The sequence below is a fragment of the Scyliorhinus canicula genome, chromosome 4 (genome assembly GCF_902713615.1).
Source record: "Scyliorhinus canicula chromosome 4, sScyCan1.1, whole genome shotgun sequence".
Lineage (NCBI taxonomy): Eukaryota > Metazoa > Chordata > Chondrichthyes > Carcharhiniformes > Scyliorhinidae > Scyliorhinus > Scyliorhinus canicula.
This window is the reverse complement of record NC_052149.1, coordinates 23,733,179-23,755,196: the sequence shown is the minus strand read 5'-3', so window position 1 is coordinate 23,755,196 and position 22,018 is coordinate 23,733,179. Positions and strand designations below refer to the sequence as shown.

At 48.4% G+C, this 22,018-nt stretch overlaps 1 protein-coding gene across 3 annotated transcripts in view; it reads left to right on the top strand.

Moving 5' to 3' along the window:
• Window positions 1-22,018, top strand: part of abca4b (ATP-binding cassette, sub-family A (ABC1), member 4b) — a 152,589-nt gene that overhangs the window by 121,323 nt on the left and 9,248 nt on the right. For all 3 annotated transcript variants that reach the window (XM_038793873.1, XM_038793871.1, XM_038793872.1), the window contains 11 exons: window positions 2,131-2,205; window positions 4,113-4,282; window positions 4,478-4,655; window positions 5,448-5,563; window positions 5,715-5,862; window positions 8,019-8,142; window positions 14,675-14,804; window positions 19,285-19,402; window positions 19,489-19,551; window positions 19,673-19,779; window positions 21,013-21,154. In XM_038793873.1, the coding sequence (XP_038649801.1) occupies window positions 2,131-2,205; window positions 4,113-4,282; window positions 4,478-4,655; window positions 5,448-5,563; window positions 5,715-5,862; window positions 8,019-8,142; window positions 14,675-14,804; window positions 19,285-19,402; window positions 19,489-19,551; window positions 19,673-19,779; window positions 21,013-21,154 (1,371 nt within the window). The remainder of the gene's footprint in view (window positions 1-2,130; window positions 2,206-4,112; window positions 4,283-4,477; window positions 4,656-5,447; window positions 5,564-5,714; window positions 5,863-8,018; window positions 8,143-14,674; window positions 14,805-19,284; window positions 19,403-19,488; window positions 19,552-19,672; window positions 19,780-21,012; window positions 21,155-22,018) is intronic.

The following is a 22,018-nucleotide window of genomic DNA, read 5'->3' as shown; positions in this document are numbered from 1 at the left end:
TGCCTCTTCCCATGGCCCTGCCTCGTCCCATGACCCTGCCTCTTCCAATGGCCCTGCCTCTTCCCATAGCCCTGCCTCTTCCCATAGCCCTGCCTCTTCCCATAGCCCTGCCTCTTCCCCTCGCCCTGCCTCTTCCCATGGCCCTGCCTCTTCCCATGGCCCTGCCTCTTCCCATGGCCCTGCCTCTTCCCATGGCCCTGCCTCGTCCCATAGCCCTGTCTCATCCCATAGCCCTGTTCTTCCTATAGCCCTGTATCTCCCCATAGCCCTGCCTCTTCCCCTCACCCTGCCTCTTCCCATTGTACTGCCTCTTCCTCTACTTCAAGTATCTATACAGCTTTCCTTTTAATTGTTGCCGTCATCTCTGCCACAACCATTCTCTGTGATAAAGCATTGGCACTCCAACAACCTTTCTTCAAACCTAAGCCTAAGAAGTTGGCGGTGACTGGGGAATGAATATTAGAACCTTTATTAAAAAGAAACTCAATACGCCCTGAATACGTCACTATTACTTAAAAATTAATGGGGAAAAAAGTTCAAAAGCTGACATTCTAGGTTCATGTCACTTTGAAAGTTGTTATAAAAAAGTTTCCAGTTTCAGACAGTAACCCAGTACATATAAGTAACTGTTAAGATTTCTCTCAAAGTCTAAACTATACTGCCAGATAATCTAAGTCTAAAATGTCAATGTAGCCACAGTCCCAAAGGACCAGAGGCTGCTCTCCCCTTTAAGAGCTGACTGATGGTGATTCACCTGAGGGTCACCACTGCTCAGGTGAGGGGACAATGTTTAAAAGGCTTAATGGATAACCTCAGCCGGTACGGGAATTGAACCTGTGCTGTTGGTGTCGTTCCACCTCACAAACCAGCTGTCCTGCCGACTGAGCTAAGAAGGCCAATTGACGTTGTTAAAGGGAGCCATGTGAGCTTGTCACTGAGCTTTTGATTGGCGTGCACTGGCTGCACTGCCCTGGGACAGACCAGTTGGATGGAGGCGGACATACAGCGGGAGAGTCACTCATGGCCTCCCTGTGGAACTCAGTGGATCCCATGATGGGGCAAACGCTGCAGGAGGGCACTTGGCCATTGGGAAATAGGTGGCCAGTGAAGGTGGTGGGGTGAATGGACAGTAAGTGCTCGGGTACTGCAGGGACTCATCACTCTCCTGACATCATGGTGCGGTGTGGGGGGGGGGGGGGGGGGGGGGGGGGGGGGGGTGGAGGGAAATAACAGGAGGGGGAAAGGCTGCTATCAGGATTGGGGCAGTCACCTGGGAGCAAAGAAGGTTGAGGGGGTCCTGCCCCCTGAGTCAGATCACGCAATGAAACGGTAGCTACAGCAATGGTTGCCACGGGCTTCCTAAATCTGGCCTGCACTTGTAAATCTTGTATCCATTAATTAGACCCATCTCTATGCCAATTAAGGTGGAATGCCCCTGTAAAACCCACAATGCTACCATGCTGCCATCTGTTCTCTTCTGGGTAGATCTGTTCAAATTTCTGCTCTCAGGAAAACGTAACTGTCACTTAAAAGCAACATGTGTTGACCATATCCAAATAAACAGGTAAAACACTTGACAATTCTGTGCTTAAAAAGTATGTGCACATAAAAGTTTGGGCAGCACGGTAGCATTGTGGATAGCACAATTGCTTCACAGCTCCAGGGTCCCAGGTTTGATTCCCGGCTTGGGTCACTGTCTGTGCGGAGTCTGCACATCCTCCCTGTGTGTGCGTGGGTTTCGTCCGGGTGCTCCGGTTTCCTCCCACAGTCCAAAGATGTGCAGGTTAGGTGGATTGGCCATGATAAATTGCCCTTAGTGTCCAAAATTGCCCTTAGTGTTGGGTGGGGTTACTGGGTTATGGGGATAGGGTGGAGGTGTTGACCTTGGGTAGGGTGCTCTTTCCAAGAGCCGGTGCAGACTCGATGGGCCGCATGGCCTCCTTCTGCACTGTAAATTCTATGAAACAGATTGTGAAGGCGAGGTGCCTCATTCACAGGCCATGTGTTCTTTGCTCCCTCTAGTGATAGAAAAATGTACTGCTCCTACCATTTTATTACTTTTATAAAATTCACATTGTATTATTCCCAGTGATTGTCTGTTTAGTTTAATTACATTTTTTTTCGCAATAGGGCAATAATACACAGGTGGCATTCAGAAGCCTGAATGTTTTCATGAAGTATTTGGAGACCGAGGAAAATATCAAGGTGGGTTCCTGAACATTATAATCATTTATGTTTCATAGCGACTAACAAAGACTTAAGTGATTGCTGAAGTTGAAACGCACACAGATGCAAAGATGAAAGGCCGAACATTATTTTTTTTTTAAAATTTAGAGTACCCAATTATTTTTTTTCCCAAATAAGGGGCAATTTAGCGTGTTCAAGCCACCTACCCTGCACATCTTTGTGTTGTGGGGGTGAGACCCACGCAGACACGGGGAGAATGTGCAAACTCCGTACGGACAGTGACCCAGGGCCGGGATCGAACCCGGGTTCTCGGCGCTGTGAGACGGCAGTGCCACCATACCGCCCTGTAACAAGGCAGCGCAGTGGGCTAGCATTGTTGCCTCATGGCGCAGCAGTCCCAGGTTCGATCCCGGCTCTGGGTCACTGTCCATGTGATGTTTGCACATTCTCCCCGTGTTTGCGGGGTCTCGTCCCCACAACCCAATGATGTGCAGGGTAGATGGACTGGCCACGCTAAATTGCCCCTTAATCAGAAAAAATGAATTGGGTAATCTAAATTTATTTTTAAAAATGCCGCCATGTAACGTTATTACTTAATAATTATGATGTGGAGATGCCGGCGTTGGACTGGGGTGAGCACAGTAAGAAGTCTTACAACACCAGGTTAAAGTCCAACAGGTTTGTTTCAATCACTAGCTTTCGGAGCACTGCTCCTTCCTCAGGTGAATGAAGAGGATTCACCTGAGGAAGGAGCAGTGCTCCGAAAGCTAGCGTTTGAAACAAACATGTTGGACTTTGACCTGGTGTTAGTAAATATGGGGGAGGCAGTGACGCAATGGTATTGTCGCAGGACTAGTAATCCAGAGACCCGGAGTCCTGCTCTGGAGTCACGAGTTCAAATCCTGCTATGGCAGATGGTGAAATATGAATTCAATAAAAACATTCTGGAATTAAAAGTCTTAAGGTAACCATGAAACCATTGGTGATTGTTGTAAAAACCCATCTGATTCACTAATGTCACTTTAGGGAAGTAAATCTACCGTCCTTACCTGGTCTGGCCGATATGTGACTCCAGATCCACATAGTGCCCTGAGGGATGGGTTTAATGGGACATTTCATTGATTTGAGAGGGCTGAGCTGGCATCATTCATTAGGCCCGAATGGCCTTCTTCTACCACCATAACGATTCTGAGTGATATGTTTTATAACACAGGCAACATTTTCTCCAAGTGAAATTTAAAAAATAAAATAGTTCCAGTAGTTAGACTGTGTCGGGCACCGTCTCCATGGTGTCCGTAAAACAGTTCTTAGACATGTGGGTCAGAATTCTCCGGCCGCTGGGATTCTGTATTCCCGCCGGCAGAGCACCCCCCCCCCCCCCCCCCCCCCCCGTGGGTTTCCCAGCAGCGTGAGGCGGCTTCATAGGGAAATCCCGTTGACAAGCAGTGGGAAGAGAGAATCCCGCTGCCAGTGATTCTCTCTGGGGCCGAGGGATCGGAGAATCTCGTCTGTCGTCTTTTACCAGTGACTCTCTGTAACCTGTTGCTAGGCGTCGCGCCATTTCAGCTTTTGAGAGTAGCCATATTTCCAGAGTTTGCAAGGGCCTTGTCTTTACTTGGCATTGCTCTCAATGGCCCGAGATTGAGAACTCAGCATGCGGTGAGTAGAGGCACCAGGCTGTGCCCTACAACTCTCATCGGGGCACACCAATGTATGATGCTATGCCTTTTTAAAGCTACTTCACTCAATCAGGCTGTGAAGTCAGTTGGGCAGCTGATGTACCCCAATGTAAACTCGGGTCTAAAAGTCTGCTTGTTTGGACGCTCCTCGTTATCCACTCGAGCTCTCTAACCTGGTACCGGGTGATTGAGTGTTGAAGAGTCTGGCTCACTGTATTAGTGTTTCAATATATCGCTCCGTTGCAGGTGTGGTTCAACAACAAAGGCTGGCACGCCATTGTTGCATTCATGAACGTGGCCAACAATGCAATTCTCCGAGCAAACCTGCCGGACCGGCATACTGCAGAGGAATACGGTATAACCGTCATAAATCACCCACTCAACCTGACCAAGGAACAGCTATCAGAAGTTACGGTGTAAGTTCATGAGGGCTTGGGGCACATTTAACGAGCAGTGATTTACGACCCTGCTGGGTCTTACAGTTTGTAATGAGCTATTTCCAACCTTTGGTAAGCGATCTCCTGAAAGTATAATTTGCGGTGACAATCAAATGAAGTAAGCGAGTCTCTCTCCTGGTCCGGTTGGACTTACTGATGTTCCTTACCTTTCAGTCTTACTACCTCGGTGGATGCGATGATTTCTATCAGTGTGGTCTTCGCCATGTCATTTGTCCCGGCCAGCTTCGTGCTCTACCTGATTCAGGAGAGGGTTTCGAATGCTAAACACCTGCAGTTTGTCAGTGGGATGAGCCCGACCACCTACTGGGTGTCCAACTTCCTCTGGGATATGGTAAGGTCACAATCTGGCGTTCAGCTGAAATGGTGCTTCAACAGAACAGAAGAATAAAAGCTGCCAACAGTGTCCAATAACGTGTTATCGAACACCTCGAGATGGTCGGCTTTGCAGTTTTACTGTGAAACCGTTGACACAATTCACAAGCACAATGGAATTAGAAACGTGTGAGGCCTAAAATGTAACTAGAAACTTTGTGATTTTTAGAATAATTTAAAGAATTCAGTGATAAAGGTGTGAAATCTGCAGCTGAACTAATTCCAAAGAAGAGGTGAGCATATAATTGTCAGAGTCCTGTTTACCTAATCATTATGGAATCTGTGCAGTGTCATGCTCTGTCAGTGATTTAAATGGACTGGGAATATCTTTCCAATTCCACATTATACGGTAATTCAGGAATACAATGCTGACCGTTGGTAGCTGGGTGAAGTTGCCCTTTTCATGCAAGCCGTTCATTGACGAAATGATTGGAGTTCTCGCTTTCTCCCCCAGTTCCATCGCGCACAGATCCTCTGTTTGCAAATAAAAGCAGGAAATGCTAGAAAAGCTCGGCAGGTCCGTCAGCGCCTGTGAAGGGTGAAAAACAAGAGTTGACGTTTCAAGTCTTCTTCGCTGTTTGAAGTTGCTGCGTGTCTCAGGTCGCGGTGGGTCGCAGCCACGTTCTGTTCGCGAGGGGTTGGCCTTGGGCTGATTCTGCTGGCGGGAAGGGCTGTAAACGGTTTGGCCGTTATCCACTGGCATTTGTGACGGTGCCTTCGGAATGAAACTGTGGGTGTGTTTCTTTTTCAGTGTAACTATTTGGTAACCACAGTGATGGTGGTCTTGATCTTCATTGGGTTCAACAAGAAAGCTTACACTGCTCCAAATAACCTGCCGGCCTTTGTAGCTTTGCTGCTGCTTTACGGGTGAGACACAATCCCAAGATTCTGCTTCATTTGTTTCCTGTTACCTTTCCTGTGTCATGCCCCCCCCCCCCCCCCCCCCCCCCCCACCGCCCCCTCCCCCAGCCCAATGTTAGCACCAGTATTATAACTCCTGTTTCTTCCCTTTTACCAGGTGGGCAGTGACTCCCATGATGTACCCAGCATCGTTTATGTTCAGCGTCCCCAGCACGGCCTATGTGGCTTTGTCCTGCATCAATCTCTTCATTGGTATCAATGGCAGTGCTGCCACGTTTGTGCTTGAGCTGTTTGAAAACAACAGGGTAGGTTCTCTCTGATTTTCCTATGGCCGCCAATCGCACCTTACTCTTGACTATTTTTGTGAAAGCAACATCCTGATTTGGTATCTTAGGTGGTGGCCACGTTTGTTGATGGGAAAACCAGACCGAACGATACAATAAAACCCAATAAACGTGCCTGTCATCGTGAAATGGTAATGTGGTTACAGCCCAGAGGGAGGCCAATCGGCCTGCCCTGTGGTGCTGGTTCTCTGCAGCAGCTGCTGAGCCAGTCCCACTCCCCTGCCTTCTCCCCGGAGCCCGGCAAATCTTTTCCGAGAACCGTCCAATTAACTTTTGAAATCCAGGACGGATTCTTCCTCTGCCACGATCTCAGGCAGCGAATCCCAGATCCTAACCACTCATTGCAGAATCAGGTTTCTCGGCCTGTTGCTCCGGGTTCCAATCATATCTAAATGTACGCCAACGTTAAAGATTATATTGGTTCTGTAACTGCACCTGTGAAAACGCATGGCTCTTGAACAATTTTAAGTGAGGTTACGATGGGCCCACGATGGGGTTGCCTATTCCGCGGGGAATGAGTTCAAACTGCGGAACGCAACCTCCATAGTTGTAGCTAACTCTACCGTGTCCTCCAAGTTCTGGGCCCCTTTTTCAAGCAATCGCTGACGCACATAGTTAGACCTACGCCCTGCAACGTATACATCACGTACAGCGAGTTCCATATGTTGGGAGGCTATTACAGCCTGAAAATTACAGTCCCGAGCAAGGGCTTTTAAATCGCGCAGAAAGTCTTCTAACGACTCTGCGGGGCGCTGGCGGCGAGTCGTGAAAATGTGCCGCGCATAGACCTTGTTAATTGGCCGCACGTACAGTCGGTCGAGCATAGCCAGGGCCTCAGTATATGAGGTGGTACAATTTAGTTGCATAGAGATACGATGGCTCACCCGTGCGTGCAGTAGGCAGAGTTTCTGCTCCTCTGTAGTCTCGGATGTGCTTGATTCAGCCAGGTAGGCCTTGAAACATCGAAGCCAGTGTAGGAAGATTTCCTTCGCCTCTGCAGCCTGCAGGTCGAGTTCTAGTCGATCAGGTTTGAGGGCTGATTCCATAGTAGTTTTCCTCAAGTTTTCTAAGACTATTAAATTGATGTGACCGTCAATTCACTAGAGACACGATTGGAAGTAAACTGTGGTTTTAATAGTCTTACAACTGAGCCAGCCTGCGACCAGAGGAACTGAGAGCAGGGCTTACGGCTGCAGCGCGTTATACTTGTGGTAGTGGGAGGGGCCATGGGCGGAGCTATGGGCGGAGCCAAGGGTGGAGCCCTGTACAAGCTCCTCATCTCCCCCTATGGGCAGAGCCGCGCAACGGCTCACATACAGAGCCCACAAGGACATAATACAATGCAGTGCAATACAGTGTGAATTACAATACAGTATAATTCAGCACAGTTACGATTCTCTGTCAAAGTTCAAAAGAGATGCAGAGCAATAGATGACCAACTGTGATACAGAGTAATAGATGACCAGTAGTAGCATTGGCTGATAGGTCGGTGGCAGTGGTACAGGCTGATAGATGGATGGCAGTGTTAAAATGCCTTCATTGTTGTGGTAGTATGATTAGATGTATTACAGTAACTAGCAATGCCGAGACACCATTGGTGGAGAAGGCACGCTGCTCATTGGCCCAATGGTATGTAACACTAGTCACTCATTGGTTAGAGCTGTAAGGTAGCTCCGCCCTGTAAGGCGGGGTATAAGAGCCCGTGTGTTCCCCACAGCTTCCTTTCTGCACCTGAGCTGCTGAGCTGTCTATTAAAGCCTTCAGTTTTGGACTACAACTTCGCTTCTGTGGTCAATTGATAGTGCATCAATAGTATTAAAGAGCTGGCAGTATTACAGGGTATTAGATGACTGGTGCTGATAAAGCATGAATGATGACTGGCAGTAATGTAATGTTAAGCAGTTGGCAGTAATAGAGGGTAATAGATGGAAAGGATACAGGGTGATAATGGCTGGCATTGATACAGTTTAGGATAATGGATGGCTGGCACACATAAAGCATAATAAACGACACGGTCATATGCAGCAGACTTTAATATTATTGTTTGGTTCAGTGGCATTTGGCTTGCGACCAGTGTCTACTTCTGACAATCGTGTTTTTTTTTGTTTCTGTTCCAGGCATTGCAAATGTTCAATAGAATGTTGAAAAATATTCTGATAATATTTCCCCACTTCTGCTTGGGTAGGGGTCTGATTGATATGGCGATGAATCAAGCAGTGACTGACGTATATGCCAGGTTTGGTAAGTCTTCAGAGTGTAGATTCGACAATAAACCAGAGAGTAAATGTCTTTAAATTCACAATGTTGTATGAGCAGAAGTGATACAACGATGAGGGATTTTCAAGGTATTTCCCAGAGGAGAAACATCTCTCTTATCTCTCTGCGCCGAATTTTGCTGCCGGCTTTGGAACCCTGATATCGGGCCAGAATGTGCGTCCCAAGACGGCACTTACTGGCAGTGGGACTGGCTCAGCGGATTTTAGCACTTAAGGCTGGTGGGAAGACCTCTGAGGCTGCCGGCCTAGTCGGAAGGTTGGCAGCTCTGAAGCCTCAGCAGCCTCACTGAGGGAGGTAGGTGCTGCTGAGGCAGGTGATGGGCCATCAATTGCACGTGAGACGAGTTGCTGTACAAAAGTTAGGCTTTAATAAGCTAGAACTTAGCCCTGCGGTCGACTACAATAAATGGACGACCGCCGGGCGTTCTGACTATTTATACCTCGGTGTGGAGGCGTGGTTAACTCAGCCTCTCGACCAATCGGAGAGCCGTCACGTGACTGGTCTCAACCAATCGGTCGAGAGGCACATGACCGACCAGGGCCAATGGTAACCCGGGTTCTGCACCAATGGCAGACAGCTATGCAAATCATACCACCACATTCACCCCTTGCGGAGAAAGAAGCCGGGGGGGGGGGGGGGGGGAGGTATCAACGAGAGCTGGGGGCTGGGGGGGGGGGGGGGAGAGAGAACTGGTGGTATGAGTAGCAGCCGGGAGAACAAAAATTTTCTCTCCTTTTCTTTTATTACATTTTTGGCTTCCCACTGGCCCAGACAATTAGCAATAGTACACAAAGTCCCAACAAAGTCCATCGAGCTGTTGTAATTTAAATCGATTCGATCAGTCTTTTCGTGGCCCGTGACGTTCTGGCAGACCGCCGCAGTGGAGTAGGTGACGTCGGTTCAGCCGATGGTGGTGGTTCCGCTGACGTCCTGGAGTCCGGGAGCAATGGTCCTTGAGAGAGTTGCGCGGCGTCCAGGAGGGGACCGGGAGGGCCCGGAGGAGAGAGAGAGGCACGCAGGCCGGGCGCAGGGGCCCGGGGGCAGGGGGGAGGGAGTTGCGCAGCGTCCAGGAGGGGCCAGCAAGGGCCCGCAGGGGGGGGGATCCCTGGTCGCTGCGCAGAACAGCAGCGACCGTTTTGGCCTGGCAGACAGTGGAGAAGTGACCCTTCTTCCCACAGCTCTTACAGAGGGCGGAGCGGGCTGGGCAGCGCGGGCGCAGGTGTTTCGTGAACCCACAAAAGTAGCAGCGGGGCCCCCTGGATTTGTCGGGGCGTCCCGCGGCGCAGGCCTGAGGGAGGTCGGGAGCGGCGGATGGCGGTGGGGAAGCATGCCAGGAGGCCCAGGGTGGGACTGCATCCCAGCCACGTAAGCATCTCTGATTAGCAGTTCCATGCGCTCAGTGGCTGAAACTGGGAGGCAGGAGCAATTCCTCCCCAGGACAACGAGGGCCTGGTAAAATTGGTCTAATGACTCACCGGGGAGCTGTTGTCTGGTGGCCAGCAGAGGTCGGGCGAATACTCTGTTGACTGGTTTAAGAAATTGTCCATTCAGCTTAAGCATGGCAGCATCGTAATCTTTCTCTTCCTTGATCATCGCGTAGGCTGCTATGCCCACGCTGGAGTGGAGGATGTGAAGCTTCTGTGCCATGGTGGGGGGGCTGTTTGCAGACTCCAGGTATCCTTCGAGACATGCCAGCCAATGTTGAAAAATTTCTGCTGAGTTCTGAGTTTGCGGGCTGATGCGGAGGCATTCAGGCTTGATCCGGAGCTCCATCTTCAAAAATCTAGCTTATTAAATTGATGGGCCATCAATTGCACGTGAGACAAGTTGCTGTACAAAACTTAGGCTTTAATAAGCTAGAACGTAGCCCTGTGGTCGACTACAATAAATGGACGACCGCCGGGCGTTCTGACTATTTATACCTTGGTATGGAGGCGTGGTTAACTCAGCCTCTTGACCAATCGGAGAGTCGTCACATGACTGGTCTCAACCAATCGGTCGAGAGGCACATGACTGACCAGGGCCAATGGTAAGCCGGTGTTCTGCACCAATGGCAGACAGCTATGCAAATCATACCACCACAGCAGGTAGGAAGGCTTGGAGCACCACAAGGTAGAAGTGCTTTTGGACAGGTATTTAAATAAAATTTGGGGAGGGGGGAGGTGCCCTGGGACGCAGCAGGGATTGCACCTCCCTGAAGCTGGTGACTACCCCACTTGGCAGAGGGCTGTGAACAAACCAACTGCAGCCCCATAAAATGCCCCTTAATTAGGGTCTTGTGGCTTGAAGGCGGACTGGGTGCAGCAGTGACTGGACAGGCCGAAGGAAGCCGAACGCTGGTCCACCTGTCTCACTTGTGTACAATCAGCATGTTGTGGGCAGCAGTCATAACCCCAGAGGCTGCTGACCAGCTGCGGACTAACCAGTTTGAGGAACTGGCCAAGGGAAGCAGCTGAGCCTGGGTTGGATGAAACCATCAGGAGCACACACTGACTCATCCTGATTCCAGAGTCAGGCCACTGACGTGTGTCTGAGGAAGCAGCAAACTGCATTCAGGCTCCATCCAGTTTGGTAAAAGGAGCCTGAAACAGATGTTAACCCTCCCATCTGAATGGACAGTGGGGCCTAATCCCTGTTTCACACGAGTGCCTTGGGACACCCAAACCAATGCAGCGTGCACCACGCTTCTGGGCATGGACTGGGCACATGGACACCACATGTCACATCGAAGGCTTCTGTACCCATTTCCTGCCCCCAAAACACCAGCAATCAGTCCGTAGCCCTGTTTAGTGGCCACAGCGGAATCCAAAACAACAGGTGTGAAGAAAGTCAAACTGTGCGCACTTCTGCTCCCAGCCGGGAAGACCCTGCTCGGCTCTGGGACGGCTTTTACTCCGCCGACGGGCCCCCGCCCCTCAGTAGGGAAGCTCATATTCTACGAAGCTCATGGGGAGGCTAATTGGTCCATCCCCGTGGGTCTTGTGCGAGTTATAACATCTGTTATAACATCCTGAGTGTTGCCTGGACTGGATGAACACAATGTACTTCAATATTGAGATTGTACTGGGATAGGGACAGAGTGGCCAAGTCCATAGTAGGAGCAACATGACTGCAAGGATTGCAGTACAAGGATAAGGCCCACTAGCGCCACCTAGGTATAGTCACTAAACATTGTTTTGACCGCATTACAATGAGACTATTTTATTATTTCATGGGAAGTGGAAGTCACTGGGAATTTTCTGCCCGTCGCTAATTGCCCTCGAGAAGGTAGTGGTGAACTAACTTTGTAAACCACTGCAGTCCATTTGCTGTAGCTACACCCACTGTGCTCTAAGGAAGGGAGTTCCGAGATTTGACCCAGCCACAGTGAAGGAACGGCAAATATATTTCCAAGTCAGGCTTGGAGGAGAACTTGCATTTGGTCATGTTCTCATGCATTTGCTGCCCTTGTCCTACTAGGTGGCAGAAGTCCCGGGTTTGGAAGGTGCTGTCAAAGGAGAATAGAGGGTTCCTGCAGTGCATCTTGTAGGTGATACATACTGTGTTGTTCCTCGTGTCTTAATAAAGCTCGTAGTCTCAAATGTGGAGATGCTTTATTGTGAATTTGTTCTCTCTTCAGAGCTTAACTTACGGCTACCTCAAATGCTGCCTGCTTGTGTCTGTGTCCTGCTACCAGTTCTGCCTTCCGTGAAGTGTGTGCTCACTTCCTGTCCCGGTGTATTTATAGCTCTCCCGTGCTCCCTCTAGTGTTTGCTTAGTTGTATTGCATCTAGTCAGATCTACGATCACCACACATACTGCTGCTAGTGTGTGTCGGTGGTAGAGGGTTTGAATGCTTAAGGTGGTGGATAGAGTGCCAATCAAACGACCCGCTTGGTCCTGGATGGTGTTGAACTTCTATGTTGTTGGAGCTGCACTCATCCAGGCAAGTGGAGAAGATTCCACCACACTCCTGACTTGTGCTGTGTACATGGTGGACAGTGTACAGCATAGAAACCGGCCATAGAAATCCACCTCACTGGTACATGCACTGTTTAAGCTTCACATGTACCTCCTCCCAATCTTCATCTAACGCTAACAACATACCTTCTATTCTCTTGTGCTTATTTAGATTTATCTTCAATGCATCTATGTTATTTTCCACAACTACTCCGCACTCTAGCTACCTTTAGGGTTACCTAAATCCTGGACACAAGAATATATTTTTTTTAATTAAAAGATGTCTCCCCATCATTGTCCCTGCTTGCATGCACACTGGGTCCATCTTGGCTGAATCCACGCTGTTTGTTGATTCCAGCATTCGTAGTATTATTTTTGTTGAGTTGCCTGGCCGGTTGCAAATCGATGCCTGCATCAGATTTGAAGAATGGGGGTCACTTGTATTCCTACAGATTTTTGGCAGTGCTCAGGAACAGCTGCCGGATAACTGTATCACCGCACTGTATTGTACAATTTATAAACGTATATTCCAGAGGTCCCATGAGATTCTTGGTGGCCATCTCCAATCTGGACAGAGCATGCAACATCACGTGTGTGTGTGTGTGTGGGACTCTCCATCACAGGGCTGCCTCTGTTTGAGAATGTTTGTCGAATGCAAAACATGGAAGACTCCACCTTGTGGCTCTTGACCCCTTTATCATCCCCTTTGCCTGGCATCCCCACACATTAGGGGTGTGTCTCAGAGGAAGGTGAGCCCATCCTGGATATCAATTCGACAGCAGCCTTCTAAAGGGATTGGAAAATCACTTGAGGGAGTCTAGATAGAGAATAAAAGAATCCTTGTTTTGACAGCACGTGCAATTGTGATCCTTAATGCCTCTTTCGGCATTGCACCGTTTTTTTCCGAGGGTTTCATAGCCTAAGGGGCTGTTTAGCTCACAGGGCTAATCGCTGGCTTTGAAAGCAGACCAAAGCAAGCCAGCAGCACGGTTCGATTCCCGTAACAGCCTCCCCGAACAGGCTCCGGAATGTGGCGACTAGGGGCTTTTCACAGTAACTTCATTTGAAGCCTACTCGTGACAATAAGCAATTTTTATTTTTTTTCATTTTCCTACTGTGCTACTACTGTTCTATGGCCTGACATTTCAACTCCTCCACTGGCGAGTTTGCATGAAATAGGATAAATGGGCTTCCCCCTCGGTTCCCACGCACCCCTACCTCTCTGCAATTTTGCACTGGAGTGCGCGAGGCCACAGATGTGCCGCCCACCCTTACCCTGACTGATAACTGGCCACTTACGGGCCATTTCCCTCCCAGCCTCAATTTTTAAGAAACGTTCCCGGTTATGGGGGAGCTCGAAAATAATTGGGTTGAGGTCACGGCTAGAAAGGTGTTGTGTGAGTCGCCGGCAGCAGAAACCCCGTTTTAACTTTAGGCACCGCCCCCTTAAGGTCTGGTGGCCGCTGAAACCCAGCCATTCTAAAAACCCAGGCCTATGATTCTACGGTTGTTCAAGTGCAGTGGCAACACCTGTTTATTTTGAATCAGAGAATCTCAACGGTGCAAAAGGAGGCCATTCAGCCCATTGAGTCTGTACCGACCTTCTGAAAGAGCACCCAACCTAGGCCTACTCTCCTGCCCTAACCCCGTAACCCCATCTAACCTGCACACCACTCCTGGATACTAAGGGGCAATTTGTCATGGCCAATCCAACTAACCTGCACATCTTTGGACTGTGGGAGGATGTGCAATCTCCCCACAGTCACCCGAGGCCCGAATTGAACCCGGGAACTGGGCGCTATGAGGCAACAGTGCTAACCACTGAGCCACCATGCCATCTGCTCTCTTATTTTACAGCTGGTTTGAAGGCAATTGTATCAAGTGGCTCATTCTTTATGAGTGTCTAGTCAGGCAGTACCCTCAGACATTTCACTGGAATACTGTGGGGACACCAATGTTGAGTCTAATTGCGTCCAGACATCTCACAAAGGGGACACTGGGTGGCATTCCAGGACAGGAGCCTTGGTTGAAAGTCCCCTTGCTGGAGGCCAACTGTAATGCCCTGAGCATCATCCAAGGGCAGCACGGTAGCACAGTGGTTAGCACAGTTGCTTCACAGCTCCAGGGTCCCAGGTTCGATTCCCGACTGGGTCACCGTCTGTGCGGAGTCTGCACGTTCTCCCCGTGTCTGCGTGGGTTTCCTCCGGGTCCGCCGGTGTCCTCCCACAGTCCAAAGATGTGCGGGTTAGGTGGATTAGCCGTGCTAAATTGCCCTTAGGGTCCAAAAATGTTAAGTGGGGGCTACAGGGTTACGGAGATAGAGTAGATATGTGGGCTTGAGTAGGGTGCTCTTTGTAAGGGCCGGTGCAGACTCGATGGGCCGAATGGCCTCCTTCTGCACTGTAAATTCTATGATAAGTTAAGCTTATTCAGCACAGTCGGAGAGGCTACTCGTTGTACACTCTGACATCAGCATTGAAAATCAGTCAATATTTGTTCAGAAATGTTCTCAAGCAATACGGGCTTGTTAGTTAATACCCTGGATCTTGCTTTGCAGGTGAAGATTTTTATTTTAACCTATTCCACTGGGAGTTCATTGGCAAGAACCTCACTGCCTTGGCACTGGAAGGAGTTGTCTACTTTCTTTTGAATCTCATTATCCAGCACCGCTTCTTCCTCAACCACATGTATGTACAACCTTCTCTCCAACTTTCACCATTTCACTCCTCTGTCTCATGTGGCAGCTGGAGGCAGTGTATTTAATCCATGCTCACTCCCCGCATCCTTTAATATTCCTCTTTCATAAAAGCTAGGAATTTGGTTTCAATAACAATTTGCGGTTCGAAATTCCACATTTAACCAGCTCCGTGGATAGAAATCACCTGTGACCCTTCCTTTCATTTCTTTAGGATTAAATTGAATTTGTGCCTCTGCGTTAACACCTCCCAGTTCAATGGAAAGACCCATTTAATAATCGGGACTAACCATTGTAGCGGGATCCCCTTTTTCTAACTCCACCCAACGGGCTTATATTGGGTTTGACACCCCTTTGTCCGAGCCCCACCATTACCCGGGTGATCCCCTCTCTCTTACCGGTGGACTCACAACCACCTTGCGCCTACTCCACTTGAACAGCGCCCCCTGGAGAGAGAAGAAAGGAAAGTCTCTGCCCACCTTTATCTGGCAGTCTTTCCTGAGTGGGCGGTTTCGAGGCGCCCAGGGTCCCCCTCGGTCCTAGTAATCTTGGGAATTATGGTAAGGGAGATTTACTATTGTGACTTGGTCAGAGATCGTTGGTGAGGAATTGAAAACTCAAAACGGACTCCAATTGAAAGCCGACTATAGGTATTTATTAAATGTTCAAGGTCAATATCACCAAATGCTAGAAAACACCACAAAATGCCTTACGCTTTACAAAACTATGACTATGGAAGGAATACTAAACGGGCACCACGTAAAAGCTTACTTTACACAATTTTAGCAGTGTCTTAAAACTATGATAGATGCGTGCAACCTCCTTTCCCCAAAAAGCCTCATCCACTATAGTAATCTTGGGAACTTCGCCAACTTCCAGAGGATACTCGCAATCCAAGTTCAAACTTAAACTGCTCAGTGGGTCTCAGGCTGTGTGCTGGAACAAATGAAAGGCAGGCACCAGGAGCACGATGATGATGAGCAGGAGCGAGGAGAGAAGAGTGACAAAAAGGAAGAGAGCGCTGGCCGGTCTGACCATCCTTTTTATACACCAAATTTGAGTCTCCTGCCACCTCCGCCCCTTTCCCAACCAACAGTTTCGTAGTTTGCAAAGGCTACGGCCTTATCTGCTACTGTGATCTTTAGCCCCCATTGAAGCATACATAAGAACATAAGAACTAGGAGCAGGAGTAGGCCATCTGGCCCCTCGAGCCTGCTCCGCCATTCAATTAGATCATGGCTGATCTTTTGTGGACTCAGCTCCACTTTCCAGCCCGAACACCATAACCCTTAATCCCTTTATTCTTCAAAAAACGATCTATCTTTACCTTAAAAACACGTAATGAAGGAGCCTCAACTGCTTCACTGGGCAAGGAATTCCATAGATTCACAACCCTTTGGGTGAAGAAGTTCCTCCTAAACTCAGTCCTAAATCTACTTCCCCTTATTTGAGGCTATGTCCCCTAGTTCTGCTGTCACCCACCAGTGGAAACAACCTGCCCGCATCTATCCTATCTATTCCCTTCATAATTTTAAATGTTTCTATAAGATCCCCCCTCATCCTTCTAAATTTCAACGAGTACAGTCCCAGTCTACTCAACCTCTCCTCTTAATCCAACCCCTTCAGCTCTGGGATTAACCTAGTGAATCTCCTCTGCACACCCTCCAGCGCCAGTACGTCCTTTCTCAAGTAAGGAGACCAAAACTGAACACAATACTCCAGGTGTGGCCGCACTAACACCTTATACAATTGCAACATAACCTCCCTAGTCTTAAACTCCATCCCTCTAGCAATGAAGGACAAAATTCCATTTGCCTTCTTAATCACCTGCTGCACTTGTAAACCAACCTTCTGTGACTCATGCACTAGCACACCCAAGTCTCTCTGAACAGCGGCATGCTTTAATATTTTATCGTTTAAATAATAATCCCGTTTGCTGTTATTCCTACCAAAATGGATAACCTCACATTTGTCAACATTGTATTCCATCTGCCAGACCCTAGCCCATTCACTTAACCTATCCAAATCCCTCTGCAGACTTCCAGTATCCTCTGCACTTTTCGCTTTACCACTCATCTTAGTGTCATCTGCAAACTTGGACACATTGCCCTTGGTCCCCAACTCCAAATCATCTATGTAAAATACGTGGACTTAACATCGTTATCTTCGGCATCAGGTACTTGATTGCACCCTATTGTCCCTCCGGAGGTTGCTGAATGCTATCCCATTATGGAAATGGGTTCTATCTTCCCTCTGGGCCAGGGCCATCAGCGCCTGTATTGAAACTAACCCAGGTGCATTGTTCTTCTGCCGGTCTAGTCTGGTGATGTCACAAACTCCTTTATCTTGCAGATAAACTAATCACCGGCCTGTCTGGGTTTCTGCTGCTTGTGGATTTCGAGAGTTGCCTCTCTAAACACACACACAGGGCTGAGGCTGCTGGGAAGTTTAGTCAAAGTCCTGCAGCCCCAAACATGGCTGTTTTTTTACTGCTTTAAAGTTCAAAGTCCTTTACCCAGCTCGTAAAAGGCTCGAATCTTGCCCGGAAAACCTACACCATGATTATGAAGACCTCTATTAGATCAGTCCATAATGAAAAAGCCTTGGGTTCTCAAGTCTCATTTCATACCTGGAACCATTCATTCCTGCAGTATTTCAAGACATCTGTGCTGTACCTTTAAATCAATGTTATATCTTCCCTATAATGGGGCTATCAAAACTGACGGATATTGGTTGAAGGACTTTATAGCCGTACAGGGGAGGTCAAGTGCTCCAGAGCATAATCATTGGATTGGATTGGATTGGATTTGTTTATTGTCACGTGTACTGAGGTACAGTGAAAAGTATTTTTCTGCAAGCAGCTCAACATATCATTCAGTACATGGGAAGAAAAGGGAATTAAACAAAATACAAGAAAGTACAAGAAAATACATAATAGGGCAACACAAGATATACAATGTAACTACATAAGCATTGGCATCGGGTGAAGCAGACAGGGTGTAGTGTCAATGAGGTCAGTCAATAAGAGGGTCATTTAGGAGCCTGGCGATAGTAGGGAAGAAGCTGTTTTTGAGTCTGTTCGTGCGTGTTCTCCGACTTCTGTATCTCCTGCCCGATGGAAGAAGTTGGAAGAGTGAGTAAGCCGGGTCGGAGGGATCCTTGATTATACTGCCCGCTTTCCCCAGGCAGCGGGAGGTGTAGATGGAGTCCATGGATGGGAGGCAGGTTTGTGTGATGGACTGGGCGGTATTCACGACTCTCTGAAGTTCCTTGCGGTCCAGAGCCGAGCAGTTGCCATTCCAGGCTGTGATGCAGCCAGATAGGATGCTTTCTATGGTGCATCTGTAAAAGTTAGTAAGGATTAATGTGGACATGCCGAATTTCCTTAGTTTCCTGAGGAAGTATAGGCGCTGTTGTGCTTTCTTGGTGATAGCGTCGACGTGAGTGGACCAGGACAGATTTTTAGTGATGTGCCCCCTAGGAATTTGAGGCTGCTAACCATCTCCACCTCAGCCCCATTGATGCTGACAGGGGTGTGTGCAGTACTTTGCTTCCTGAGGTCAATGACCAGCTCTTTAGTTTTGCTGGCATTGAGTGAGAGATTGTTGTCGTTACACCACTCCACTACACCACTCAATCAGAAAGGAAATGGATGGATCTAGCTTTTTAAGAATGGTCTTGGAGGAAGTGGGTAGTGGAAGTGTTTAGGGTGGAAATCCCAGAGCACAGAATCTCGGCAACTGAAGACACATTCATCAATAACAGGTGGAAGGAACTGGGGGGATGCACAGAGGCTCGGGCTGGAGAAACTGGGGTGTCACAGGGCTGGAGGAGGTTGCAGAGATAGGTAGGGAATAGGGATGGATTTAATCACAAAGATTAAAAATTTAAATCGGAGATGCAGGGAAACCAGGAGACAATGGAGATCAGGTAAGGTAGAGCTAATGGATGAGTGGAACCTGGTGGCAGGATTGGATGTGGAAACCTACGAGGTAAAATTGCTTTACGCTATTGATAGCTGCAAAACTGGCTTCAAGTGAGGAAGTGAAAAGAAAAATTTACTGCCAATTTGCTATGAATCTATTTTTTAATTAGTGGCCCCCTTAGTACACTATCTAATTTTAAATGTAAATCTTTAAAACACTTTCATTTTCTCGACAACGAGGAAAGGGCTGACACTGTTGGCTACACCATGCGGCGCAGAGATCACAATTCCTGGCCATTCAAACTTCAAACAGCCTGTAGCCTTTGTGTCAGCGCCTATGTTGAATGTCTTGGGGCTGGTTTAGCACAGTGGGCTAAACAGCTGGCTTGCGATGCAGAACAAGGCAGCCAGCAGAGCGGGTTCAATTCCCGTACCGGCCTCCCCGAACAGGGGCCGGAATGTGGCGACTAGGGGCTTTTCGCAGTAACTTCATTGAAGCCTACTTGTGACGATAAGCGATCATTATTATTATTGCTATTTGATACAGGCCACCGAGTCTCACCAACTTGCCTGCCGTTGAAGAAGATGATGATGTAGCTAAGGAGCGCGAAAGAATTCGAGGTACGGGCAAACACGACATCCTCAAAATAAAGGAACTGAGCAAGGTGAGTGGAAGCCGGCCAGCCCGTGAATGTGGGTGTGCAGGCGACAGGTTAATATATTGAACTAATGTCAAACTCTGTTCCTACAGTATTACATGGGGAGAAGCAGGCCAGCTGTGGATAGACTCAGTATAGGTGTTCGGCCAGGAGAGGTATGCTTCATCTTTCAAACATATACGTAGGCAGCCAGATATCTGCACTGATTCCTCGGTAGATGTGTTTCATGAAAAGGATAATAACATCTTAAACGTGTACTTTTCTGCTGTGCTTTAGTGCTTTGGGCTTCTGGGTGTCAACGGTGCTGGAAAGACAACAACCTTCAAAATGCTGACGGGGGACATCGACCCCACGTCTGGTGAAGCTTCAATAGCAGGTTACAGGTAACCGCAGTGATAGATAAACTACACACTTGTAGGTGCCATTAGGAGATGAATTGAGATATTTTACAACGAGGTCCTTCAGAAAATGAGTCTGCAATTGTTTTCATTCGCTGCTTATCTAAGAGAAGATATACTTATGTTGGAGGTGTCATAATATACATCTCTGTATATAATGGAGTGCAGACAGGCAGTGATTGACACACAGGATGACCAGTAAGCACACAGAACACAGCAGCCAATCACCCAACAGGACACTACCACTATAACGCCAGAGGGCACCAAGTCTCCCGCTCTCTCTGGACCCAGCCACTGAGACAGTCAGAGTTCATGAGCTAGCCAGTGCAAACACCATGCGGTAGCTGGAAAGTCTGGTCAGGCTACTACTAGGTCTCCAGTCAAGTCAGCATAGTGCCAACCCACAGTTGAACATGTATATTAGTTAAGACGTTAAATAAAATCGTGTTGCATCTTATCCCGTGTTAGAGGTCTGTCTCTCGCTACACTGCATCAAGTGCAGTCCACGTCGACCCAGCCTGCCTAACACATCAGGAAGCAATTCGAAGAAGGTTCACTAGGTTGATCCCGGGTATGGAGAGAGTTTCTTACGAGGAGAGATTGAGTAGATTGGGTCTGTACTCATTGGAGTTTAGCAGAATGAGGGGTGAACTAATTGAGACATATAGGATTCTCAGGGGGATTGACAGGGTAGATGCTGAAAGAGAAAAAGCTGGAAAATCTCAGCAAGCCTGGCAACATCTGTAGGGAGGGAAAAGAGCTAACGTTTCGAGTCCGATGACTCCTTGTCAAAGCTGAGAGGCTGTTTCCCCATGTGGGAGAGTCTAGGACCAGAGGGCATAATCTCAGAGTAAGGCGTCGCCCATTCAAGACAGAGACGAGGAAGAATTTCTTCTCTCACAGAGTAGTGAATTTGTGGACTTCTTTACCACAGAAGACTGTGGTTGTGAGGCCCAAGGCTGCAGTAGGCAGATTTCTAACCAGTAAAGGGATCAAGGGTTATGGGGATGAGGCGGGAAAGTGGAGTTGAGGATTATATCAGATCAGACATAATTTCATTGAATGGCGGAGCAGACTCAATGGGCCGAATGGCCTACTTCTGCTCCTACGCATTATGGTCTATGAAATTAAATGCAGCGATCAGAAACAAGAGTGCCTCCTTAGCTAATGATGCTTTCTCCTAAAACTCTGGTGCTTTGTTTTGTGAATCTTCCTCAGTATTCTCACCCACATTGATGATGTTCACCAGAACATGGGATACTGTCCTCAGTTTGACGCTATCGATGACTTGCTGACGGGCCGTGAACACCTCTTACTGTACGCAAGGCTGCGCGGAGTTCCAGAGGATGAGATTGAGCGGGTAATTCAGCCAATGATTACTTTTTGCCTGATTGAGACCAGTGTATAAGGAGAAGAGAGGACTTGCTTTAATGTCTCATTGAATTAAATCAACTTCAATGCTTGTCATCTCGAAGCACTGAGAAGGTTACAGATATCAGATAACTGGCCCATTTTAGTGTTGATGGTACTGTCAGGCGGCAACAATGTAGAGCACCAACGTAGCCAAGAATCTCGACAGAATGATACAAATATAACCAGCTTCACACTTCCCTAGTTATTGTACAATATCTTCAATACAGTAAACCATCCCAAGGCACTTCATAAGAATGTTATTTATCAAAGTACGATAGCGAGCCACGTGATGAGTTGATAGGAAAGATCACCAAAGTTTGACCAAAGAGATAGGTTTTTAAGAGAGTCTCGGGGGACAGAGGTAGAGAAGCAGAGACATTTAGGATGGGTTTTTGAGAGTTCAGGGCCGAGGCAGCTGACGGCAAGGATGTTACAGAGATAGGGAGGGTTGTGGGGCTGGAGGAGGTTACAGAGATAGGGAGGGTTGTGGGGCTGGAGGATGTTACAGAGATAGGGAGGGTTGTTGGAGCTGGAGGAGGTTACAGAGATAGGGAGGGTTGTTGGAGCTGGAGGAGGTTACAGAGATAGGGAGGGTTGTGGGGCTGGAGGATGTTACAGAGATAGGGAGGGTTGTTGGAGCTGGAGGAGGTTACAGAGATAGGGAGGGTTGTGGGGCTGGGGGAGGTTACAGAGATAGGGAGGGTTGTGGGGCTGGGGGAGGTTACAGAGATAGGGAGGATTGTGGGGGCTGGGGGTGGTTACAGAGATAGGGAGGGTTGTTGGAGCTGGAGGAGGTTACAGAGATAGGGAG